Raw genomic sequence first — 18660 nt, 5'->3', positions numbered from 1 at the left:
ACAAGATTTACCTCACACTGATGTTTTCACTTCGAGTCTTATGAGTCAGCATTAATAACGTAATTAGTGCCAAAAGACTGACACGACATGCATTCTATCAATGCTTCTAATGGGCCCCATGAGGTCATTCTAAACATAGTAAAGTATTGGTAAATCAGACGTAAAAGAAATAGAATGCAATTGTGAAACAGAAGTGGCTGGAAAATTTCCTTAAAAAAAAGGTAAAAGCGATCTAAGGTAGTAGACGAAGGAGGCGAAATGTGCGTCATCCTAGGGATAACCATGTTGCTCTACTGAAATACCGCTCTATCGAATAACTTGGTTGAGAAGCAGTGCCGTTCTTGGATGTTTTACATGGAGCGGAGCAGCACGCTCACTTTAGTGCAACAAAATCCCTGATTTCCAAAGAGTATCAAAAATAATGCATCTGCTTCGAGTGCTAGATAGCCTTTGTCTAAAAGCACTCCCAAGAAGATTCGTTAACACATTAACCATACGACCCATCGTTGTTTCGTATGAATTATTATGCATGGAGCATAAGAAAAAATAAAGAAGAAAGAAAAGAATAAAACAACGGAACACATACTTTATACGAAAATAATGATTTAATCGCAAATTTGTTATACTGACCGCAGAGTTCACAAAACTCTCGAAAGCATAGTCTGTCACGCCGCTCGACGTGCGTTGATGTCGAACCTCGACGCGAATGAATGGGAAACAAGTTGTGGGACTTCTAATAACGCCGAAAGCTATGCATAGCGTCAGTTATAGTCGGGTCGAGACGATATGGAGCTCCGTACAGTTGCGTAGGCAGCTGCGCTTGAAGCGGCGCAATGAAGAGTAGCGGCTGGGATCCAAGGGACCCTCGCTAGCAACAGTCATCATTTTAGTCCGAGTGAATGGTCCCACCTCGATCTCATCCGGTGCGAAAAGTTCTCTCGATTTGTAAAGTCAGATAGCTTCGATCACCGTATCGCTGCGTGAGCGCTAACTCGTCCGCTACCTTGCTATGCCGAAGTGATCGATCAATAATCGGAAACTGGTAGCGATGCGACTTGTCTCTTGAAGTATAGTCGGGTCACAACGACATGAATCACTAGTGTAGTCGCTTTGCATTTACATACGCGCTCGAAACGGGGTGGTGGAGGTAACAGTTGGGGCCGTCGCAAACTGCAGCGACGAGAGCTCCCAGCATGGACCTCACCACGCTCCTAGCGGCTACGCTCCACCAAAGCGCCGCGCACGCAATTGCGTACGTTCTTCATGTTATCTTAACCCTACCACAAGTAGTAGAGTTGAAAACGCGCTGGCACAGCATGATCACTACCAACTGGTGACTATGGACCAGACATATGGAGCAGCAGCGCAGAACACCGCAGTCGTACGGGTAGGAGTCTGGTGCTGCTCTTGGATGAGGTAACGTGGAACAATGGCTCCGAAAGATTGGAAAAGACTGGCCTTTCTGCTATTATACTCCATTGTCTAAGGTTGCTATTAAAGGTTGCACTATTCGTTCTTCGCGCCACGGCAACCTTCGGTCGCCTGTGGCGGGACAGGCGGGGGCGTTCCTCAAAGTCTGTGGGCGGCCGTAGCGGGATTTTTGAATGCGAGAGCGAGAGGGGGCTGACGCGCTCCAATGCTACTTTATAGCACTAGGAATAAAATTATAAATTGACACTGAGTTTGTTCATCTGTAAGCCATTTGTACATTTTTCATCGTTAACAAAAATTGATGCATTTCCTTAAGGTTCTTGGGTAAAGTCTATTTGGTGGGACTCAATCGTGCTCACATTTCTGGAAGTGAACAACTAAGTTAGTTGGGGCCCTAAAATCTAAGCATTAGTCTTAGAGGATCTATGACTTGTTCGCTAAAGCTACTAAAAGAAAAAAGGAAGGTAGAGCTTAGAGAAATAAGACTGCGGTTAAGTACCCCAACTACATTTTGCTTTTTTCTCTCACTCAATAGAATTCACTGAAAGTTACGATGAGATGGAAATTTAGGCTGGTTTCTGTTGCGGATCGATGGGTGTTGGTGAACCCACTATTTGTACATATGTCATATCCGATACGTTAGCCCGTTATACAAAAGTCGATAAAGATTTACTGACAATAGATATACCTATTCCATTACCCGAATATTCGGATGTTGACGAATATGTGGCCGTTTTTGGTGGACGAGGGATTCTCGAGACCGTGAATAAAGTGGGTACGTTCATTAGTGCCTTAGTAGGTGTTGTGTTATCTAAAAATGATAGTTTCGTTTGCTAGGTTACGTCTTCTTGAGGATTTCCATTTTTCTGGTTTTCAGATTTGCGTAAAGAGTTGGTTCGATTTGTTCGAGAACAAACACAGAGGATCCAAGATGAAAGAGGAGACGCTCTAATCAAAAATGCATTAGAATCCGGCTTCGAGCTGCCCGATCTCGATCCAGGTCCCAATGTGCGCTACTCTTCCACTTTTTTTGCGCATGCGCATTTTTTCTATGAATGTCAGAAATTCATAACTTGCAGTTAGTGGTGGATCCATCCGAAAACTTCGCCAATAAGTTCTCTCATATCATGCGGAATTCGCCATCACATGAATTAGCTGAATTAATGCGAAGGCAGATCGCTATGATGAACGAGGTCTGTTTAGTGTGTTGATATTTCGTGTGCCAGATCTTTGGCAACCTTTTTTGGATATATATTTTTTAAAAAATTAAAATCTGGTTCTTAAAAATTTCTACATCTAAGCCATTGTTTTATGATTGTGGATTTGTTCCTGTTCATATCAAATCTACTTTTGAGTTCTTTTTTTCTCCTAAAAATGGTTTGATGAGTACTTTGTCCTTAAATTAAAAATCTATTACTGTACTACTTCATGGTTCTGATGGAACCATCAGCTAGGTAACTTCGTACGGAATTTCCACTAATTCACTGAATTTGTCATTCTTTCTACTTCGCATCATTTGAATAGATGTTGCCATTGATAGTAGTTTTTCTTATATCGTTGAGGGATGCTTCCATTATTCAGGCAACAGTATTAACATTGAGAATCGATAAGCCCTTCACATTTTAGTAGTGCTGCCAATAATTTCTTGGATAGCTCTGATCTTATAGGTTATCACGAAAGCTGATCACCTTTCTACTTTTCTTTTACTTATTTTCTCATATTTTAAGATGAGTCAAATAATTCGTGTTCGAAATTGGGACGTTGCGCAATTGACCAGCAAGTGTGAGAATGCAGTGAATGATGCATCTATTAATGCCGACGTTCATCCACACGAACTCAGTAACCTCAATGAAAAGCTGCGCGTGAGTTTTCATACTTCATTGATAGATGGAATAAGAGTAATCACAAGCGATAAGTTGTTAAGAAGATTTTCACTGCTGACAAAGAATTCCCTCCACATCACTTTACTTTAGAATCTCCACGGCTCTTATGCTTGTCAAGTTGAAGTGCTTTCCGAGAAACAGCGGAAAGAGTTCAGGTAAATTTCAATTTCAGATTATACTTTCAGTTTTTCTCTTCTATTTCAGATTATACTTTAAGGTAAGATACAAGTCTGCAGAAACTTGTGACGTTACATATTTTTATTTGATGAAGTGGTTGATGAATGAAAGCCAAAGGGATATAGAGGATACCGTTCAGTTTAAGAGCTTCCTGTTATTTTTTCTTGAATTTGAGTTCTGAATTATTTTAGAGACATGGTAGATACACTGTACGATGGCGGGAGTCTTCTTGGCAGCACTGGAAATTCCGAGATCGGCCCTGACCTGTAAGTGTTGTGACGGATAGTTTTTCAATGTTATTTTTTCCGTTAAGGAGGGTACACTCCACGAAAACCATCAGTGAGACCAAAGAAGAGCAAGAACAAGGCATCAATGAATGCTACACAATTTATATAGGTATGCATTTCGTTCGATAGAAATGTTTCATTCTTAACCTTCCAATTCTGATCACAGGAGCCCAGCTGAAATCGATGCATAATGTTCGGTTGTTAACGGCGAAGTCAATGGTAGATCTGTGTACACCAGTGAAGGTAGTCCTTGCTCTATTCTGAAACTATTCTGTAGATATAGTCGGGTCAAAACGACCTGAAGACAGAGCAGTTGCGTAGGAGCTTGACGCAGCATGGTGGAGCCTGTGATCGAGGTGGAACCACCGCTAACTTAACTCAGACGGCAGAAATTAGTGGAGCTAACGAGGGTCCCATCTTTATTGCGACTGCTAGCTTTATTCTTCCGCTTCGGGTACAGCTGCTTACGCATTTGCAGCAGTTGTTGACCAGACTGGACGCTAGTGTACTTTTTAGTCCGCTGATGTTGGCTCTCTTCTACAAACGTCTATTTCACTTTATGGAAGGCAGTTGAGCGGACTTGTAATGTTAGTTCCGCGCGATCCACTATGGCATTCTAGCAGTGCTTCAAGTTCGTTTTTAACTTCTTTCAATCTTATTACTCCTTATTATTCTCTTCATTTGATACCTTCAGAATTTGCACAAGTTTGCGAACAAGCGACTGAGCTTCATTTTGATCCTTTACCTAAACAACTAAAGAATGTTGTTGAGTCGGTTGGTCTTTCCTTAACTGTGTTTTGACTGCACCACTACTTCCCTCTTTTGATCACATCCTCCTATTTTGGGCTGTACGAGCAAGTCAGTGGAGAGAGGAGTCTGCTTCCGAACGCTCGAAGTTGTCAGAACCACAGAAATCTCTCAGGAAAAGTGCACATGAAGCCACTTTGGAAATTGGTGACGTCTACTGCACAAGACATTCAAATCTCAAAGATGTTCAAGTAAGTAGTGAATTGTATCTTTTTTTTCGTATTTGTTCTAAAATACTTAAATATTTCGATTTGAATCGTACGAAACATAAATTTGATGAATAAACTATAAATAACAATAACAATACAAAATAACATAAATTTGATTAGGTGTGGTCACTCCGCATCAATAAGATATGTTTTTTTTTTGTTCAAAAGAATATTTAGATGATGTTTTTGTTGATCATTTCCGTATGGGTAGATGTTGTATATCAATGAGACAGTCTCATATTTCCTCATTCGGCATTAAAATGACAGCTGTACAGTTTGCTCGCAATGATAATCGTCTTCCCTTATCATCCGCTACCTAAAATTGGTAGCTGTTGCAATTAGTGATACTTTCTGAGAACCTGTGTACCTATTTTTTATTTTTATTTTTATTTTGCTGTGAAGCGCGCCAGGAGCTGCTGAGACAAAGATAGGTTTTTTTTTGAAGTACATTAGCTCTTTCTCATTTCTTCTTTGATAATGTTTAAGCAACACCAAAAAGAAGCTAACATGCGTATTTATACGTCAATCGTGCATACTTGTCCTTTTTTTAAAGGTTTTTTACAAGCATCTTTTGTAAGGATGAGTATATCAGTATGCATCATAATGTATCGCTGTTCATTATTTCATTATCATTATAGTCTTTTTCTCGCTACTCGTTTTCTTAGCAGAGAAAGCCCAATATTCCTATTCATTCTTCTGCATTTGTATTTTAGAAAATGATTTTAAGATATCAGAGTGCATAATTAATTGATTTAGCTAGTGTTCCACCTTGTCGTTGAGGAATCGCTCCAGACTTCGGACATTTCTAGTCGGTTAGTTTACTTAACGTGTGGTTCTTCATCGGTTTCTTTATCGAGGTTCCGTTTCGAGTTCAGACATCCATGTCTGAATGGGATTCGCAACATAATCCGACTCACTTCTCGACTAGGGATTACATCTATCCACATTCCTCTTTTACTCGTTGAAGAGGCATCTGAGGTATGTTGAACAATATCTTACAGAGTTTATTAGCTCTTCAGTTATCGTATTGTAGAATATGACGATTGCATGGTGTATGAAACGAGCTGAGATGGTTTTCAAGTGCGTTAAGGGCTACCTTATGGAGGTTTTCAATTTTTACACTTACTTTTTTAATTTTGTAAGTAAGCTAGTCTATAATAGTTAATTAACATGATTTGTATAGCATAGGACTAGCATGTCGTAGAATAATTGCTTCCTGCATTGCTCTTTTTAAACAGGTTTGCGGAGTTTGCGGTGGGTCTGCTGTTGGCGGTGGAGTGACGGTTATACCTCACTACAATATTCATTTCGTTTTACCGTCAGGACTTGCAGACGGAGTATATCAACAAATATCTGCAATGTTTCCGACAATCTTCCATCTGGTGCCCAGCGTGTCCATGCCTGTTCATGAACAGTGATTAAAAGTGCTCTCTATTCCTTCTAGAAATGTGGAAATTACACATGTAGTCAGATAATTTGTTGTTTATTATTTGTTATTTATTCCATTATAATAATTGATTGGTGCTTTGATGCGTGGTGATTGACGTCGATCTGTGATATTTCAATGAAAATTCGCGTATAAAACAACAACTCAGCGTTACTTTCTGAATCATCGGTCAGTAGGTGAAGTGCCTATCAATATATCGTTTTTATCATTGTTGCGTGACCTTCTCGACTGGTCTCTTCCCGTTTTCTATTATCCGGTTTCTTTCCACGCCTATCATGTTAGCAATGCTACTCTAATTTGTGTTTCAATCTCATTCCATGAAAACCCCACTGAAACGGTAATCTCTTTTCGAATCTTTCGTAGTGTTTCTCGTTGGGGAATTTATTACTGCTACTTTAAAAAGTCTAAAAGAGTTGTTTTAGGACTCCTTTTGTGCCACTAGCTGCGCGTTATTCACCGCAGTATAGGCGAGCACTTGCTGCTTTAGATTCAGAGGTGGAGGAGGAGGAGGAGCTCATAGCAGAGCTGAACGCTCTTGAGATACCGGGAAACTACATCACTTACAGTATGCACCTTGACACCAACAATCTGCAGCGGGGTAATGGAGAAACGAACAACATGTGAGCAAACTAGGATTGAAATTACATTGCTTTTAGAGTTGAAATGATATGTAGAGCATCTTGCCGAGCTGCGTAATTTACTGAGAAGTGCTTGAGTAACGTTTAGTTTGCACTTAGCAGAGTTTTATTTGTATAGATGTGTAGTAAGAAATAGCGGTATTGTGACAAAATTTTTTTTGCCAAGAGGCATTTTATGACCTACGTATCTTTATCAGCTGCCATTTTATGACTTACGTATCTTTGATTTTGCAAATGGTTACAAATTCACTTACAAATAGTAGTACGAAAGGTGTGGTTTATTTCCTATCCATAATGTTTTTTTTTTCTAGCGAAGACACTTCTATTCATGGAGATGCGGGGACCTTTCTTTTCGGTATCGAAAGTAAGCCGAGGAAGATTGAGGTGGGTTGTGTTGTGGCTGTGAGTGAACGAATGAAAGTTTTTTTTTATATTTTTTTTTCAATTAGTTTGATATCATGACGTACGGGACTTATCAGTTTGAAGAAGAATTACTAATAGAAGCTAGAAGTTTCGGGAAACCACTATTTTTACATGAAGAAATATGTTAACGTGTTAGATGTTAGGCATGCTTGCCAGATAATCAGTTTTCTCTCGACACTTCGAAGTCAAGATTTTTGTAGTGAAATTCAGAATTTATAATATAGCTATAATTCATACGGTAATTTAAGCAGCTATCATTTTTGCTCTCAACATTCTTAATAAACACGTTTTTAAACTAAATTTAGATGAAAGTCAGTATTAATTTCGATCTCAACATTTTTAGTACCTTACCTTCACATCGGATAGTTTGAAACATATCAGTCGACAGGCAGCTGCTGAACTCCGAGAAAAGTATACGCAAACAGGCGAAAACTACAATTTAGCTTTTAAGATGGTAAGTTTGTGTCCTGAAGTACAGTCGTAAATTGTCGCTCATCGTTTTTTTAACAGGTAAACAGCGATACTAAACTGGTGAAAACCGTTCTGCATAGTCATGGATTCACACAGGTGGAGTAGACACTTCTTTTCGTTTTTCTCACTTTGTTTTATTTTTGAATTGTGTAAAATGAAGTTATTAGATCTTAAGTGCTCTCGGAAGAATCCTTCATTTAACATACTCTGGTGTGGTTCTTCTGTCCGGGCCTCACATATGCGAACCATTCAATCTTGGTGTGTTTATTCGTGTGTACCGCCCCTTTTGCAGTTATTCAAGGGTTTTCATTAAATGATTCTGTATTTTAGGCAACGTATTAACCAATTTCCTCGATCAACTGAACTTACTCGAAAAGACAAACTATACGATAACTTAGCACGATCTGCTGCAATATTTGGCGATGCTTATGGCTTCGTATGTTTGGAGGTTTTTATTTTATTTTTAGAAGACATTATTGGCTACAGATCTAATAGGTACCTGAATATTTTGTGACCCCTCGTGACTCCTCGATGTTGCAAACCGCAATGGAGCACTCTATGTCAGATTTTACTTTTATTGTGAAGCCTGTGAGCTCTTCTCAGGGCAAAGGGATTTTCTTTGCAAACAAGGTGTGTTTCCTACACTTGGTCCTTCTTCCTTTACTATTATATCTCGTTCTATTTTCAAATGTTTGGATCAATTATTTATTTGTCATTTAATGACTGTTTCAGCATTTTACTTTAGTGGTCATGATGTTTGAGACAAATTTCTTAAATCTAGGTCCAAGAAATTCCTCAAACAGAGCCTTTATTGGTCTCGCGCTACATTGAGAATCCTCTCTTAATTAATGGGCATAAATTTGATCTCCGCATTTATGTGGCCGTCACTTCATTTTACCCTCTCATCACTTACGTCTACTCGGAGGGGCTGACTCGGTACTTACAATTCCCTCATACTCCTACAAAGAACATCTGCATTAAATTAAAATAAATTAAGGGTAGCATCGGAGAAGTACTGCAGCGAAATAGATACTCAGGATGCATTTGTCCACCTAACAAATTATTCAATTAACAAAAACAATACAAATTTTGTTCGGTAGGTTTGCTTCATTGCACTTCTCGTATTTGTCCATCATATTGTAAGAGAAGGTCTCTTTTCGTTTTTCTCAGCAATGAAAGTATGGCTAGTGAGGATTTCGGACACAAATGGACTCTTGGAGCTTTACTACGTCATTTGGAAAAGGAAGGAATTGACGCTAAGAGTAAGTATATGAAAAATCATAGTATTCTTTTTTGTTGGAGGCATGTCGCTATTGCTGTTAAGTGGTTTGTTTACTCGTTGGTGACCTTCAGATCTCGGTCTCTGTGACAACTATTAGATCTTGTCCTAGGCTAAGAAGAGAGTGAGGCTATGAGTGTGACTTTCATCCCATTATTGTTTTTTTTTCAGTGCTAATGATTCGAATAGAGGATATAATAGTGAAAAGTCTGCTCTCGGTGCAAACTCGTATCACATCTGCATGCCGTACAATCACACCACATGTAGGAACAAACTTTGAACTCTTTGGCTTCGATGTTCTCGTTGACGCAGATCTGAAACCGTGGTTGCTGGAGGTGAACTTGTCTCCGAGTCTGTCTTGGTAAGTTTCTTCTACGAGATGACATTTTCGTGCGTAAATATTTCTTTCACTATTCAAAACGCCGGAATTCGTTTGGATCTTTTTCTGCCGTGAAGAACAAAGATTTATAGTGATGCACCGCTGGATTCACTCGTAAAGAGTCGACTTATATGTGATTTATTCAATTTGGCTTGCGTACCGTTAGTTAACAGAAAGTTAGCCGGCATACAGCTAATTCGTCCGAACAAGGAAGATGATTGTGGTGTGCACTTTCATGTTTTCCCATAGCCTTTCACCTTTTTATGGGTGTACAACCACGTTTTTCAGATTCGGACGATGCAGAAGTAGAATTGGAAAGAAACAAAAAAATCAGCCCATCGAAGCGAGGTTTTAGTGTAAAGGTACAAATCCTGACCGAATCTCTTATTGTTTAATTTAACAATACAATTTCAGCGCAGAAGAACAACTCGTACTGCCTTCGCTCCATCCCCGTACACCCCCGATCCTAGTATGCGAGCGATCTGTCGACGGGCGAAAACGGAAATGTCACGACGCGGCGGTTTTGTCCGGATTTTCCCACGAGACCACTCTCTACATTTGTATAGGTGAAGATTCAAATTCTATTGATTTCTAGTTACTATTTAGAGCTCAACGATTGTCGAAAATTATTGAACATATGTAACATAACGCTCGCGAACAAAAACAGAAAAAAAAACAGCTTAAATTGCCTGTGAAGCAGTGGCTCGCCATCCAGAATTTGAGAGGTAAACGAAAGGAGCAATAACATAATGTGGCACATATGTGGTCCACTTCAATGAAATATACATACGATGCAGTCGAAGGTAATTAGAGATCGCAGTGGAATCGCAGCGCGAACGTCGTCGAATACGGTCGCCCCTTTTCGATTTAATCAGTTTGCTTTAGTCAGTTTTGCTTGTTTTTTTATATATTTTATTTTATTTTTTCAAATTATTGGTATGATCATTTCCTCTGAAATCGATTAGCCCAAAGGTAAACCTGAGCTTTAGTTCTACCACAGAATTTCTCAAGTGATCTGAGGAAAGGCAAATTTTTTTAAAAATTTCTTCATTAACCTTCCTATCATAGGAGGACTTGATGCACACTGCGAAATCATAAATTTACATTTATGTTCTAACTATAAGTATCTTTTTGTTTCCTCGTTATTGGGCGGAGTTCTTCATCATATGGTTTTCCTTTTCAGCATAGGTAATAATTTTGCTCATGTTCTCATTTAAGAAACCGCTAGCATCATTGATTGGGAAGCTGTAATAGTTTGACTTGAGTACTGTATAACTTTGTGGAATGCCTGTTTTGCAGATGCATTATGGAGCGTATTGGTTCGGAGAATCGTGATGAGCGATTGTATTTCAAGGAGTTTTTATTTGAAGACGAAGAGGACGAAACCGTGCGAAATGAAAATGAATTAACAACACTTTACCACGAGGTTATGATGAATAGTTCGAAGGTGACCATTCACTGTGACCAATAAAAACTTATGTTTGAATTTATCTATTGAACAAAAGGGATATATTCACTTTTTTTATGTTGGATTTCAATTGTTGCAGTACCCTTCTCTCGAATCGGTGCCAACAGAAGTACGGGAAATCCTACGAGGATGGCATAATGATGCAAATGCGTATACTCAACGAATAACAAAGGATGGAGAGAAATATGAAGGTATATTTTGTTGGCTAATCTGCTTTCATCTTCCAATCTTATTTTGAAAATTTTCTCCATTTTTTTTCTTAATTATTCCATTTGTTTGTTTCCTTTCTTATTTTCCTCTATTTCATGTAACTTTTGAAAGTGATTTTATCAGTAATGCCTTCGTCAAAGATTAATCCCAGATGGATCCCATATTTTGAAATTATTATCAACGTATTATTTTGTAAGTAACAGGGATTTTGAAATTTAAACCAGTTTAATTAATACAAGCATATATAATGTACATTTCTGTATGTATGTACATATCTATATTGTATTTTGCTCATTTGTTTTTGTAACATTAATTCTCATTCTATTCCGTCTATAGTTCCTTTTTGCTTATTGGGTTTCAAATCGAGTATGACTCTGCGTGCACATTCGTTCTCGTCTGCAAACATCTAGTCTGCAAACAGGTAGCGTGAGGAGTGCAGCGCTACTACACGACCAAAGAAACGTGGGAAGAATGCAGTTTTTTTTAAAAACAAAAGCGCAATATAATAAGTTATGCTTGTCATCTTTAGTGATATTTATCGTTTATTTTAAACATATGTAGTTAATTTTCTGGACGTATTGTACAAAACATCGAATGAACATGGAAGATTGTTATCAGTTTTTCCTACATGAAAAATCCATTCATATGAGAAGTTTGCGCATAAAGACACTTTATCGATCTTTCATATATCTATAACATGTTCGTATATTTCAGCAAAATTACCAGTTGTTCGACCATCAGCTCGCCTACGCACAAAAAGCTTTTCCGAATGGTATGAGGTTAGAAAGGCGACGATGGCTGAAGCGAAACAGAAGCTTCGATTAGAGCAAGAGGCACTGAAGATGCAGGATCAAATGGTTGACCAGAAGCAGTAAGTCTTGATCGCATCGATCCTTTAATTAATTTAATTTATGAATTTCCAGGGTAGAGAACAAGGAAAATGCGCTACCCTCTCCGGTATTAATATCCTAGTCAAAATTTAGTTAAATTTAGGATTTGTTTGTCTTGTACTGATGGTGTTTTCTTTTCGTTTTCCATGTCTCCTTTCACATATTTCATTATTTTATTGTTGTTATTCCATGAACTCCTCATAATGTTTGCTTTCATTATTCAGTTACCCTTCTGTCTTTTTTTTTTAAATTTATCATGACTGTGTTTCACATGAGTTGTGAATTTTCTTTCAATTTCGTTTTGGCCTTCTCTCATTCCTCAAATCAGGACGCGTTCATCTATTTCTGTTTCTTGATTTATTTTCGTTAATTTTTCTTGTTCGTTTTCCAGCATATTTGAATAAAAGATAGTAATTGATGAAGTGGACAAATTGATTGCTTTTCTCGGATTCGAAATACTGAGTTGGTGGGTTTTTGCTGACTGCTGGTCGAAGGTTATGACGAAGTGAAGTGTAATAATGTAATACGTAACAACATACGTAATAACAACATACGTAACATTTCGAACCTAGTTTTTATTACTTGGAGACTTTTCCTTTTTTTCTTGATTGAATGCATATTTGTCAATGTTCCGTTCCACATCAGAAATCCGTTGATAAAGCAGGCCATGTGGTGCATGCTCACTGTTTGCATTAGTGTTTTTGCTCACTACTCAAAATTCTCGATCACCTCTACACCCGCGGAACCACACCCTTCTTGGGAAAATACGGCGAGCTGGATCTAGTCGACGTTATTCATGCGTGATTCCTTCGTTTTGCGCATGGGTCAATAAAATATCCGGAAGGGAAGTGATTAAAGGCTCGCGATTCCTGTGACGTGTTTGCGCGAGAGGTTGCAGGGACTCCCACGTGAGTGTCTGTGTCAAAATGTCTTGGAAAAACATGATGCTCAAATATTGGGGAATTACGGTAGCGACGGAGAAACTTGTAAAACGACGTATGTAAATGAACTACTTTTCGCTAGTGATGCAGTTATCAAGAAAAGGTTACTAAAGAGATTCGATAGGAAAGGGAAGAGACAAGCACTCGCAGAATATTTCCATTTTTCCATGAAGTGTTCAAGATAGCTTAAGTATCAATTACATACGGTTCCCTGTTTAATTTTTTTATTTTCGGAAATTATTAGTTTTCGATTGATTAGATGTGCACCTGACTTCATCCATTGGTTTTACGGATACAATCCTTTTTTTCGGCTGGGTTCCCTTCCGGGCAAATCTCTGCTCTGGCAGAGATTCAAAGCTTGATGGTGGCTTTTTATGACTAATAATATATTCTGTATTATATATTTATTTGCATCTTTGTTATTTATTGATATATTTTTTTATAATTACGATTATATTTTTATAACTATTTATGTGAAGAAAATCTTTTCTGTCTTATTTCACCTTTTTCTGATACTGTTTCGACTTCTCAAAACATGGAACGAAAAATGCGAACTCTTGTTTATCTTTCATTTCAGGCTAAGGCTGATCTAACCTAAATCGTCCTACGGACACCCGTTTGCCTCAAAAAGAGTGGTACACTGGTTGTAGTGGAAGAGGGAAGGCGTAAAACCGAAGGTGAGCTTATGCTTTATGAATAGATAGAATTCTTACTTTTTTGTGATGGTCGTTCTGAAATCTTTGAACCTCTTTTTGCTGTATAATCGAGCATACGGCTCTATGAGTCGGGATCAGTACCCATGTCGATCCGAGCGACCGCCACGCGTCTGTTGAGCCGTGCAAGTTGCGTTACTCTACCCATCTGACGACACCCATTTATTTCATTCGCTGTCCAATTCTAACACGACTATCTTTAATTCGAATCAAAGATAGCTGTATCCATCACTCGTTTTCAATTAAAAGGATTGCTAGCTTTCTCCTACGTCTCTGATGCCCCTTTCTTGGTACTGTAGTCGTGGCGATTTTTTAATGACCCGTAGTAGTTAAATTGCACATTCGTGATGTACTGGTGTCGGCTGCTCAAACAGTATGAAGCTTAATTAAGAGAGGAAGGAATGCAGAACAATTTAAACGCTCATACTTGTGTTCTTATATTGAGCCGAATACGCACGCGTTGTTAAAATCCTTCATTCGCATTTAATGTTTCGGGGATTCCTTTTTTTCCAAATCTGAAAGGGTGAAATCGAACGTGGTTTTTCCGATCGAACGCTCTGTCCGCCCAACAAAGAGAATCCTAAGTCTAGTGTTGGGTCTTATAGCTATAGTAGGGTCAAAACGACATGAAGCACGGTGCAATTGCGTACGCGGCTTCTCTCGAGGCGGCGCGGTGGAGCGTAGCAGTTAGGAGCGTACTGGAGCCCTTGCTGGCACCAACCATCGCTGCTGTATGCGATGGTCCCACCTCGGTTCCAACCGCTGCCTCGACCGCGCCGTTTCGAGCGCGTACGCAAATGCACCGTGTTTCATGTCGTTCTGACCCGACTGTACAAGTCGAAGTGCAGATAGTTCCTTAGGATCGAATGATTTTTTTTTTGCCGATGCTAGATACCCATGGTGAGATGTCTAATGCAATCAATTAAAGGAAAAAGGGTGACTGGCGTATCAATCCACTTGAGATGGGCCAACGCGTTTCTGCAATGCGTAATCGTTGAGGTTTTAAAACGTGGAATGAGTGTAGCGCAGTCGCTAAGAGGTCCGCTGTGCGTCCCCGGTCGATGGTTCGGAATCGCCCTAATGCCAACCAAGGGACTCAACCTCAACTCCCCGGAATCGACAAATTGGTACAAGTCATGGCTGAGAGGATAAATACACTGACTTGATCATTCATTGGCCACCGCAATTCATTGTATAGGCAAACACGAGTTCCAAGAATTAGCAGCCTTAAATAGGGACGCGTTCCCGGGTAATACAGAGGCATTTCTTGTTGCGACTCATCTTTGGGTTTTTGGAGTCGGTCCAAAGCGCTTCCAGAGCATTGCACGCCGCAGTACTAGGTGTACACACACACCACACACACACCACACACACCAATATCGTGATCTTAACTTCAAAATCTTCTCCGTTATGTCGCCGCATCCTATGGCCAGCTAATGCACTGGAGTCACGTGATTTCTTTCTGTCGTCCAGGGTTCTTTTCTCGAACACATAATAGTCTAGCTGTTTCTTGTATTCGCCACCGTACTCCATACAGCAAATCAGATAATTTAGACATTGCTGTTGTTACTGTAATAGCTAACATGTGGACATTTCACGCCACATACGCACGGTTGGGCTGGATGGGCGCGGAATTTCTCCCAATCTGTGGATTGTTGGATTTTGTAGCTTAACATCACGGCTCATCCATACTGGATTAGTGTGGATGAAGTTTCAATAAGTGCATTCAAAGTACTTAAAAATCCTCTTTTGAATACCGGGTACTGGAAGGAAGTGAATCATTGTACGGGTTTTCTGTTGATTGAAGCATAAAACTACTGGATCTCGTTTACTCGTTGTCCTATATACCTATCATATGTACTGTTATACCTATGTATCCGTTAGAGAGACTTAATTTCGTCCAAGGATTTCCTTTTTCAGACATTTATATTAGTCTTTATCTTTTGTAACATCAATAGATCGGGAATAGTTCTTTTGAGGAGGCAGCTTTTCTTTCTTTCTTTTTTCCCCTTTCCCTTTTTACGAATTAATGGACTCTTTAAAAGCGGAATAAGTAAAGTTAGTCTGTAGAAATCTCATCAAATTTCGCTCAGCGGAGACCACCATTCGATCCATTATATTTAGTACATGTACATATCCATTATATTCAATCCATTATTATATTTATATCTATTTATTATTTTATTATGTCTGAATCCATGTATTTGAAAGTTTTTACATTAAATGTATATTAATACATGTTACATTAAATGTATAATAATTGATGTATATTTAAAGATTGCGAAAGATCTGTCGTTATGTGGTGAATTTCAGGTCTAGTTTTACTTTTATTTTTTTTTTTTTTTTTTTTATTTTCAATCCTAAGCGATGAAAACTCAGCAGCAACTACGACATTTCTCCAGAAATTTCAAACATTCCAAGAGTCCGGGCTTTTTCCATCTTTCTTGTGCACTGTATGTTTGCTTACCTAACGGAGAACGTTTTCAAAAATTTTATATCCGTCATATTTAGGTGAATCTTCGCTCACAAAAGAACTTTTATCAGTAATATAACATTGTTTACCTACGAGAACATTTATGGTTCTGAAATGTGTACATTGTTGGCCCAAGAGCGGTATTCCAGAATATTTCATGTGTCTACGGGGATTTTCGCGAATAATCTTTGGCTTGAGTAAAATTTTTTGGTTGTGAGAGGCTGACAGGCCAGATCTGATTGGTTGCAAACAGACTTCCACGTCAAATCCTTACTCAGCCTCTTTTTTTCGGACGAGTTTTGCATAAGCACGCGTGCTTCAGGTAGTGAATCATGCGGTGTGTGTTCTCCTTGAAAGACGTTCAAATATTTGCCTTAAAGCAATATCATGTGGTGTATAGGAAGAAGGCGGATCGTCGTAAAGAAACACCGATAGACGCAATTTACGTCTATCTTTTCTACGCTATGTTTTGCTTTTCACTTCAAGTGAACACGTTTTTGATGGAAATTTAACAGCAACGGCTCGCCTATATAGGTGTAGAGACGGTATCCTGACATATAATTACCGTAATCGCTGTATCTGAACTTTGAAAGACTGGCTGTCATTGTCTTGAACCTATATCCAGAATGTTGGAAATCTTAGATCCTGTATAATCATAATTACAATTTTTAAGTAATTTAATAATTTTTAATTTTAAAAAGTTTAGAAAGGACTTGTTTTGAAAATATTCTCGAGATGAAAATACAGCTAAGTTTGATTTTTTAAAAAATATAACAGACATTTTTTTTAATCTGAATAATAAAGACACGACAAGAGGAGTAAAATCTTGTCCGTTATTTCAAGTTAACAGTTCCACCAAATTTTTTTTGTTGCGGTGAAAAATCTCCGAAATGTTTGGAATTTTTCATTTTTTTCTTTGATTGCTACACGTTTATCTCCTTTGGATTTGAGTCTTCGGCGATTTACAAACTTTTACTCTGTTCTTTTCTTTGTTTTTTTTTTGTTTTGTTATGAATTCCAGACCTTTATCCTTTGATAATCAATTTCTCATAGGCTTCTGTTACCATTTCTTTCTTCGACTAACAAAAACAGAAAAAAAGAAATGGAAGGAGAGACAGAAAAGCTGTTTCTGCTACCTTGATACACAATTTTTTTCTTTCTTTTTTCTGAGTTTAGTGGAAAATGTGAGAAAGAGAAGTCGACCCCGCTCTAAACACCGCTAGAATTTCGTTCACTGTTTCTGACATCAGCTATCTGAGCTCTTTTTTTCTAGAATTTTTTTCTGATTTAAGGTCTTTTAGCGTTAATGTCGCTAGTTTCGTTAACTAGTGTGATTCATCAGCAAACCGACCCTTGTCCACGAGAAAAAAAAACAATTGACGCACCGGATTCCTGCATTTCCCACTTCTCGATCGCTACCTTTATTTGCTGTTTTGCTTTGCTGCGTGTGGCTGGAAAAAACCACAAAGCGATTTCCGGACCGAGAACGACGACCGGACGGATGCTATCATGTCGTGACGTTCGGATCCTCGGCGCCTCGGCTGCTGAGCAGTCCTAGGATCATCCGGACAACTATGTGTGTGTGTGTGTGTGCACGGTCACCGATCACACTCTATCCGATACTTCCGAAGGGTTCATTTTTTTTCGCTTGGGTTCATTTTGACTCTTGTTTCCAATGCGAATACTATAAATGCCGAACTACGCCTTCTATTGAAGTGATTTATAGTTTTTTTTTGAGGACGTAATAGATGCGTAAAGTTTTCCAATCCCTTCATTCTCCTCCTCCATAACTTGTCTGTTCGACAGAGGTCGTTGTCCGACAATATCTTTCAACGGTCAACTCTTGCTGACGATGCTCAGATTCAGTTCATTGTTCACTTTTCCGTCGAGATCCGGTTTCTTTTCATTGCCCAGTACGGATTTTTTTCTATTTTTAAGATCCACCGTCTACTACTTTCTTTCAGCACGTTTTTTTCAATTGATATTAGGGTTTTTTTGCTGTAAGTGTAAAATTTTGTAATGAAGTTCACGTAATGGTTTTCAGTGGGTCGTAAATACAGTAGTCCTTCCCCGTGTTTTCGATACTTGGGGGAACTTTCATCAAAACATGACCTCTGTAGAATTTTCTAAGTGCATCTCAGTGCTGTCCTTAATTTACGCTAATTAACATTAAATTAATTTACATTCTTCACATTTATATAAATATTTTCTTAATTTCGCTATTCTCGTAGATTCTCTTTACTTTGACTGCTTTTACAGCTGATATATAAATCAATATAAAATTTAAAAAATATGTAAATATTAATTTAAAAACTTATACATATATAAAAATAAGATTAAAAACTCTTTTTTTGAAGTGAACTAAGGTGGATTTTGTCATTATTTTTGAAAAATTAAACTACTGAAAGATGAGACGATATTGAACTTTTATTTCAATGGAAAAACAATTTTCTGATTGCGTAAATGTTGGATTTCCTACAGTGTACTCCAGGTATTTCAGGTACTTGGTTACTCTAGAAATATCGTAAAATCTG

The 18660-nt window shown here is 38.4% G+C and overlaps 1 protein-coding gene across 3 annotated transcripts; it reads left to right on the top strand.

The window, feature by feature from the left end:
• Positions 1–2022: 2022 nt before the first annotated feature.
• Positions 2023–12081, top strand: RB195_015839 (uncharacterized protein; the record flags this gene model as incomplete). Of its 3 annotated transcripts, XM_064206743.1 has the most annotated exons (33): positions 2023–2206; positions 2309–2439; positions 2511–2624; positions 3159–3293; positions 3405–3469; positions 3683–3757; positions 3805–3887; positions 3945–4021; positions 4295–4409; positions 4473–4552; positions 4642–4776; positions 5551–5606; positions 5670–5772; positions 5828–5899; positions 6033–6208; positions 6664–6861; positions 7191–7263; positions 7646–7756; positions 7813–7869; positions 7949–8031; positions 8104–8209; positions 8269–8403; positions 8555–8709; positions 8771–8869; positions 8944–9035; positions 9224–9413; positions 9524–9654; positions 9720–9793; positions 9846–9997; positions 10731–10878; positions 10979–11090; positions 11824–11980; positions 12033–12081. In XM_064206743.1, the coding sequence occupies 33 exons, from the start codon at positions 2023–2025 to the stop codon at positions 12079–12081; spliced, it is 3723 nt and encodes a 1240-aa protein (XP_064062622.1). The 3 variants fall into 3 exon arrangements, with proteins under 3 accessions (XP_064062622.1, XP_064062624.1, XP_064062623.1); XM_064206741.1 differs by lacking the exons at positions 2023–2206; positions 2309–2439; positions 2511–2624; ... (10 more) ...; positions 5828–5899; positions 6033–6208 and adding an exon at positions 6559–6578; XM_064206742.1 differs by lacking the exons at positions 6664–6861; positions 7191–7263; positions 7646–7756; ... (13 more) ...; positions 11824–11980; positions 12033–12081 and having other exon boundaries at positions 6033–6212.
• Positions 12082–18660: the final 6579 nt, after the last annotated feature.

This window comes from Necator americanus, chromosome V (assembly GCF_031761385.1).
Source record: "Necator americanus strain Aroian chromosome V, whole genome shotgun sequence".
In the NCBI taxonomy this organism is placed as follows: Eukaryota; Metazoa; Nematoda; class Chromadorea; order Rhabditida; family Ancylostomatidae; genus Necator; species Necator americanus.
This window is presented reverse-complemented; position numbering and strand designations above follow the sequence as displayed.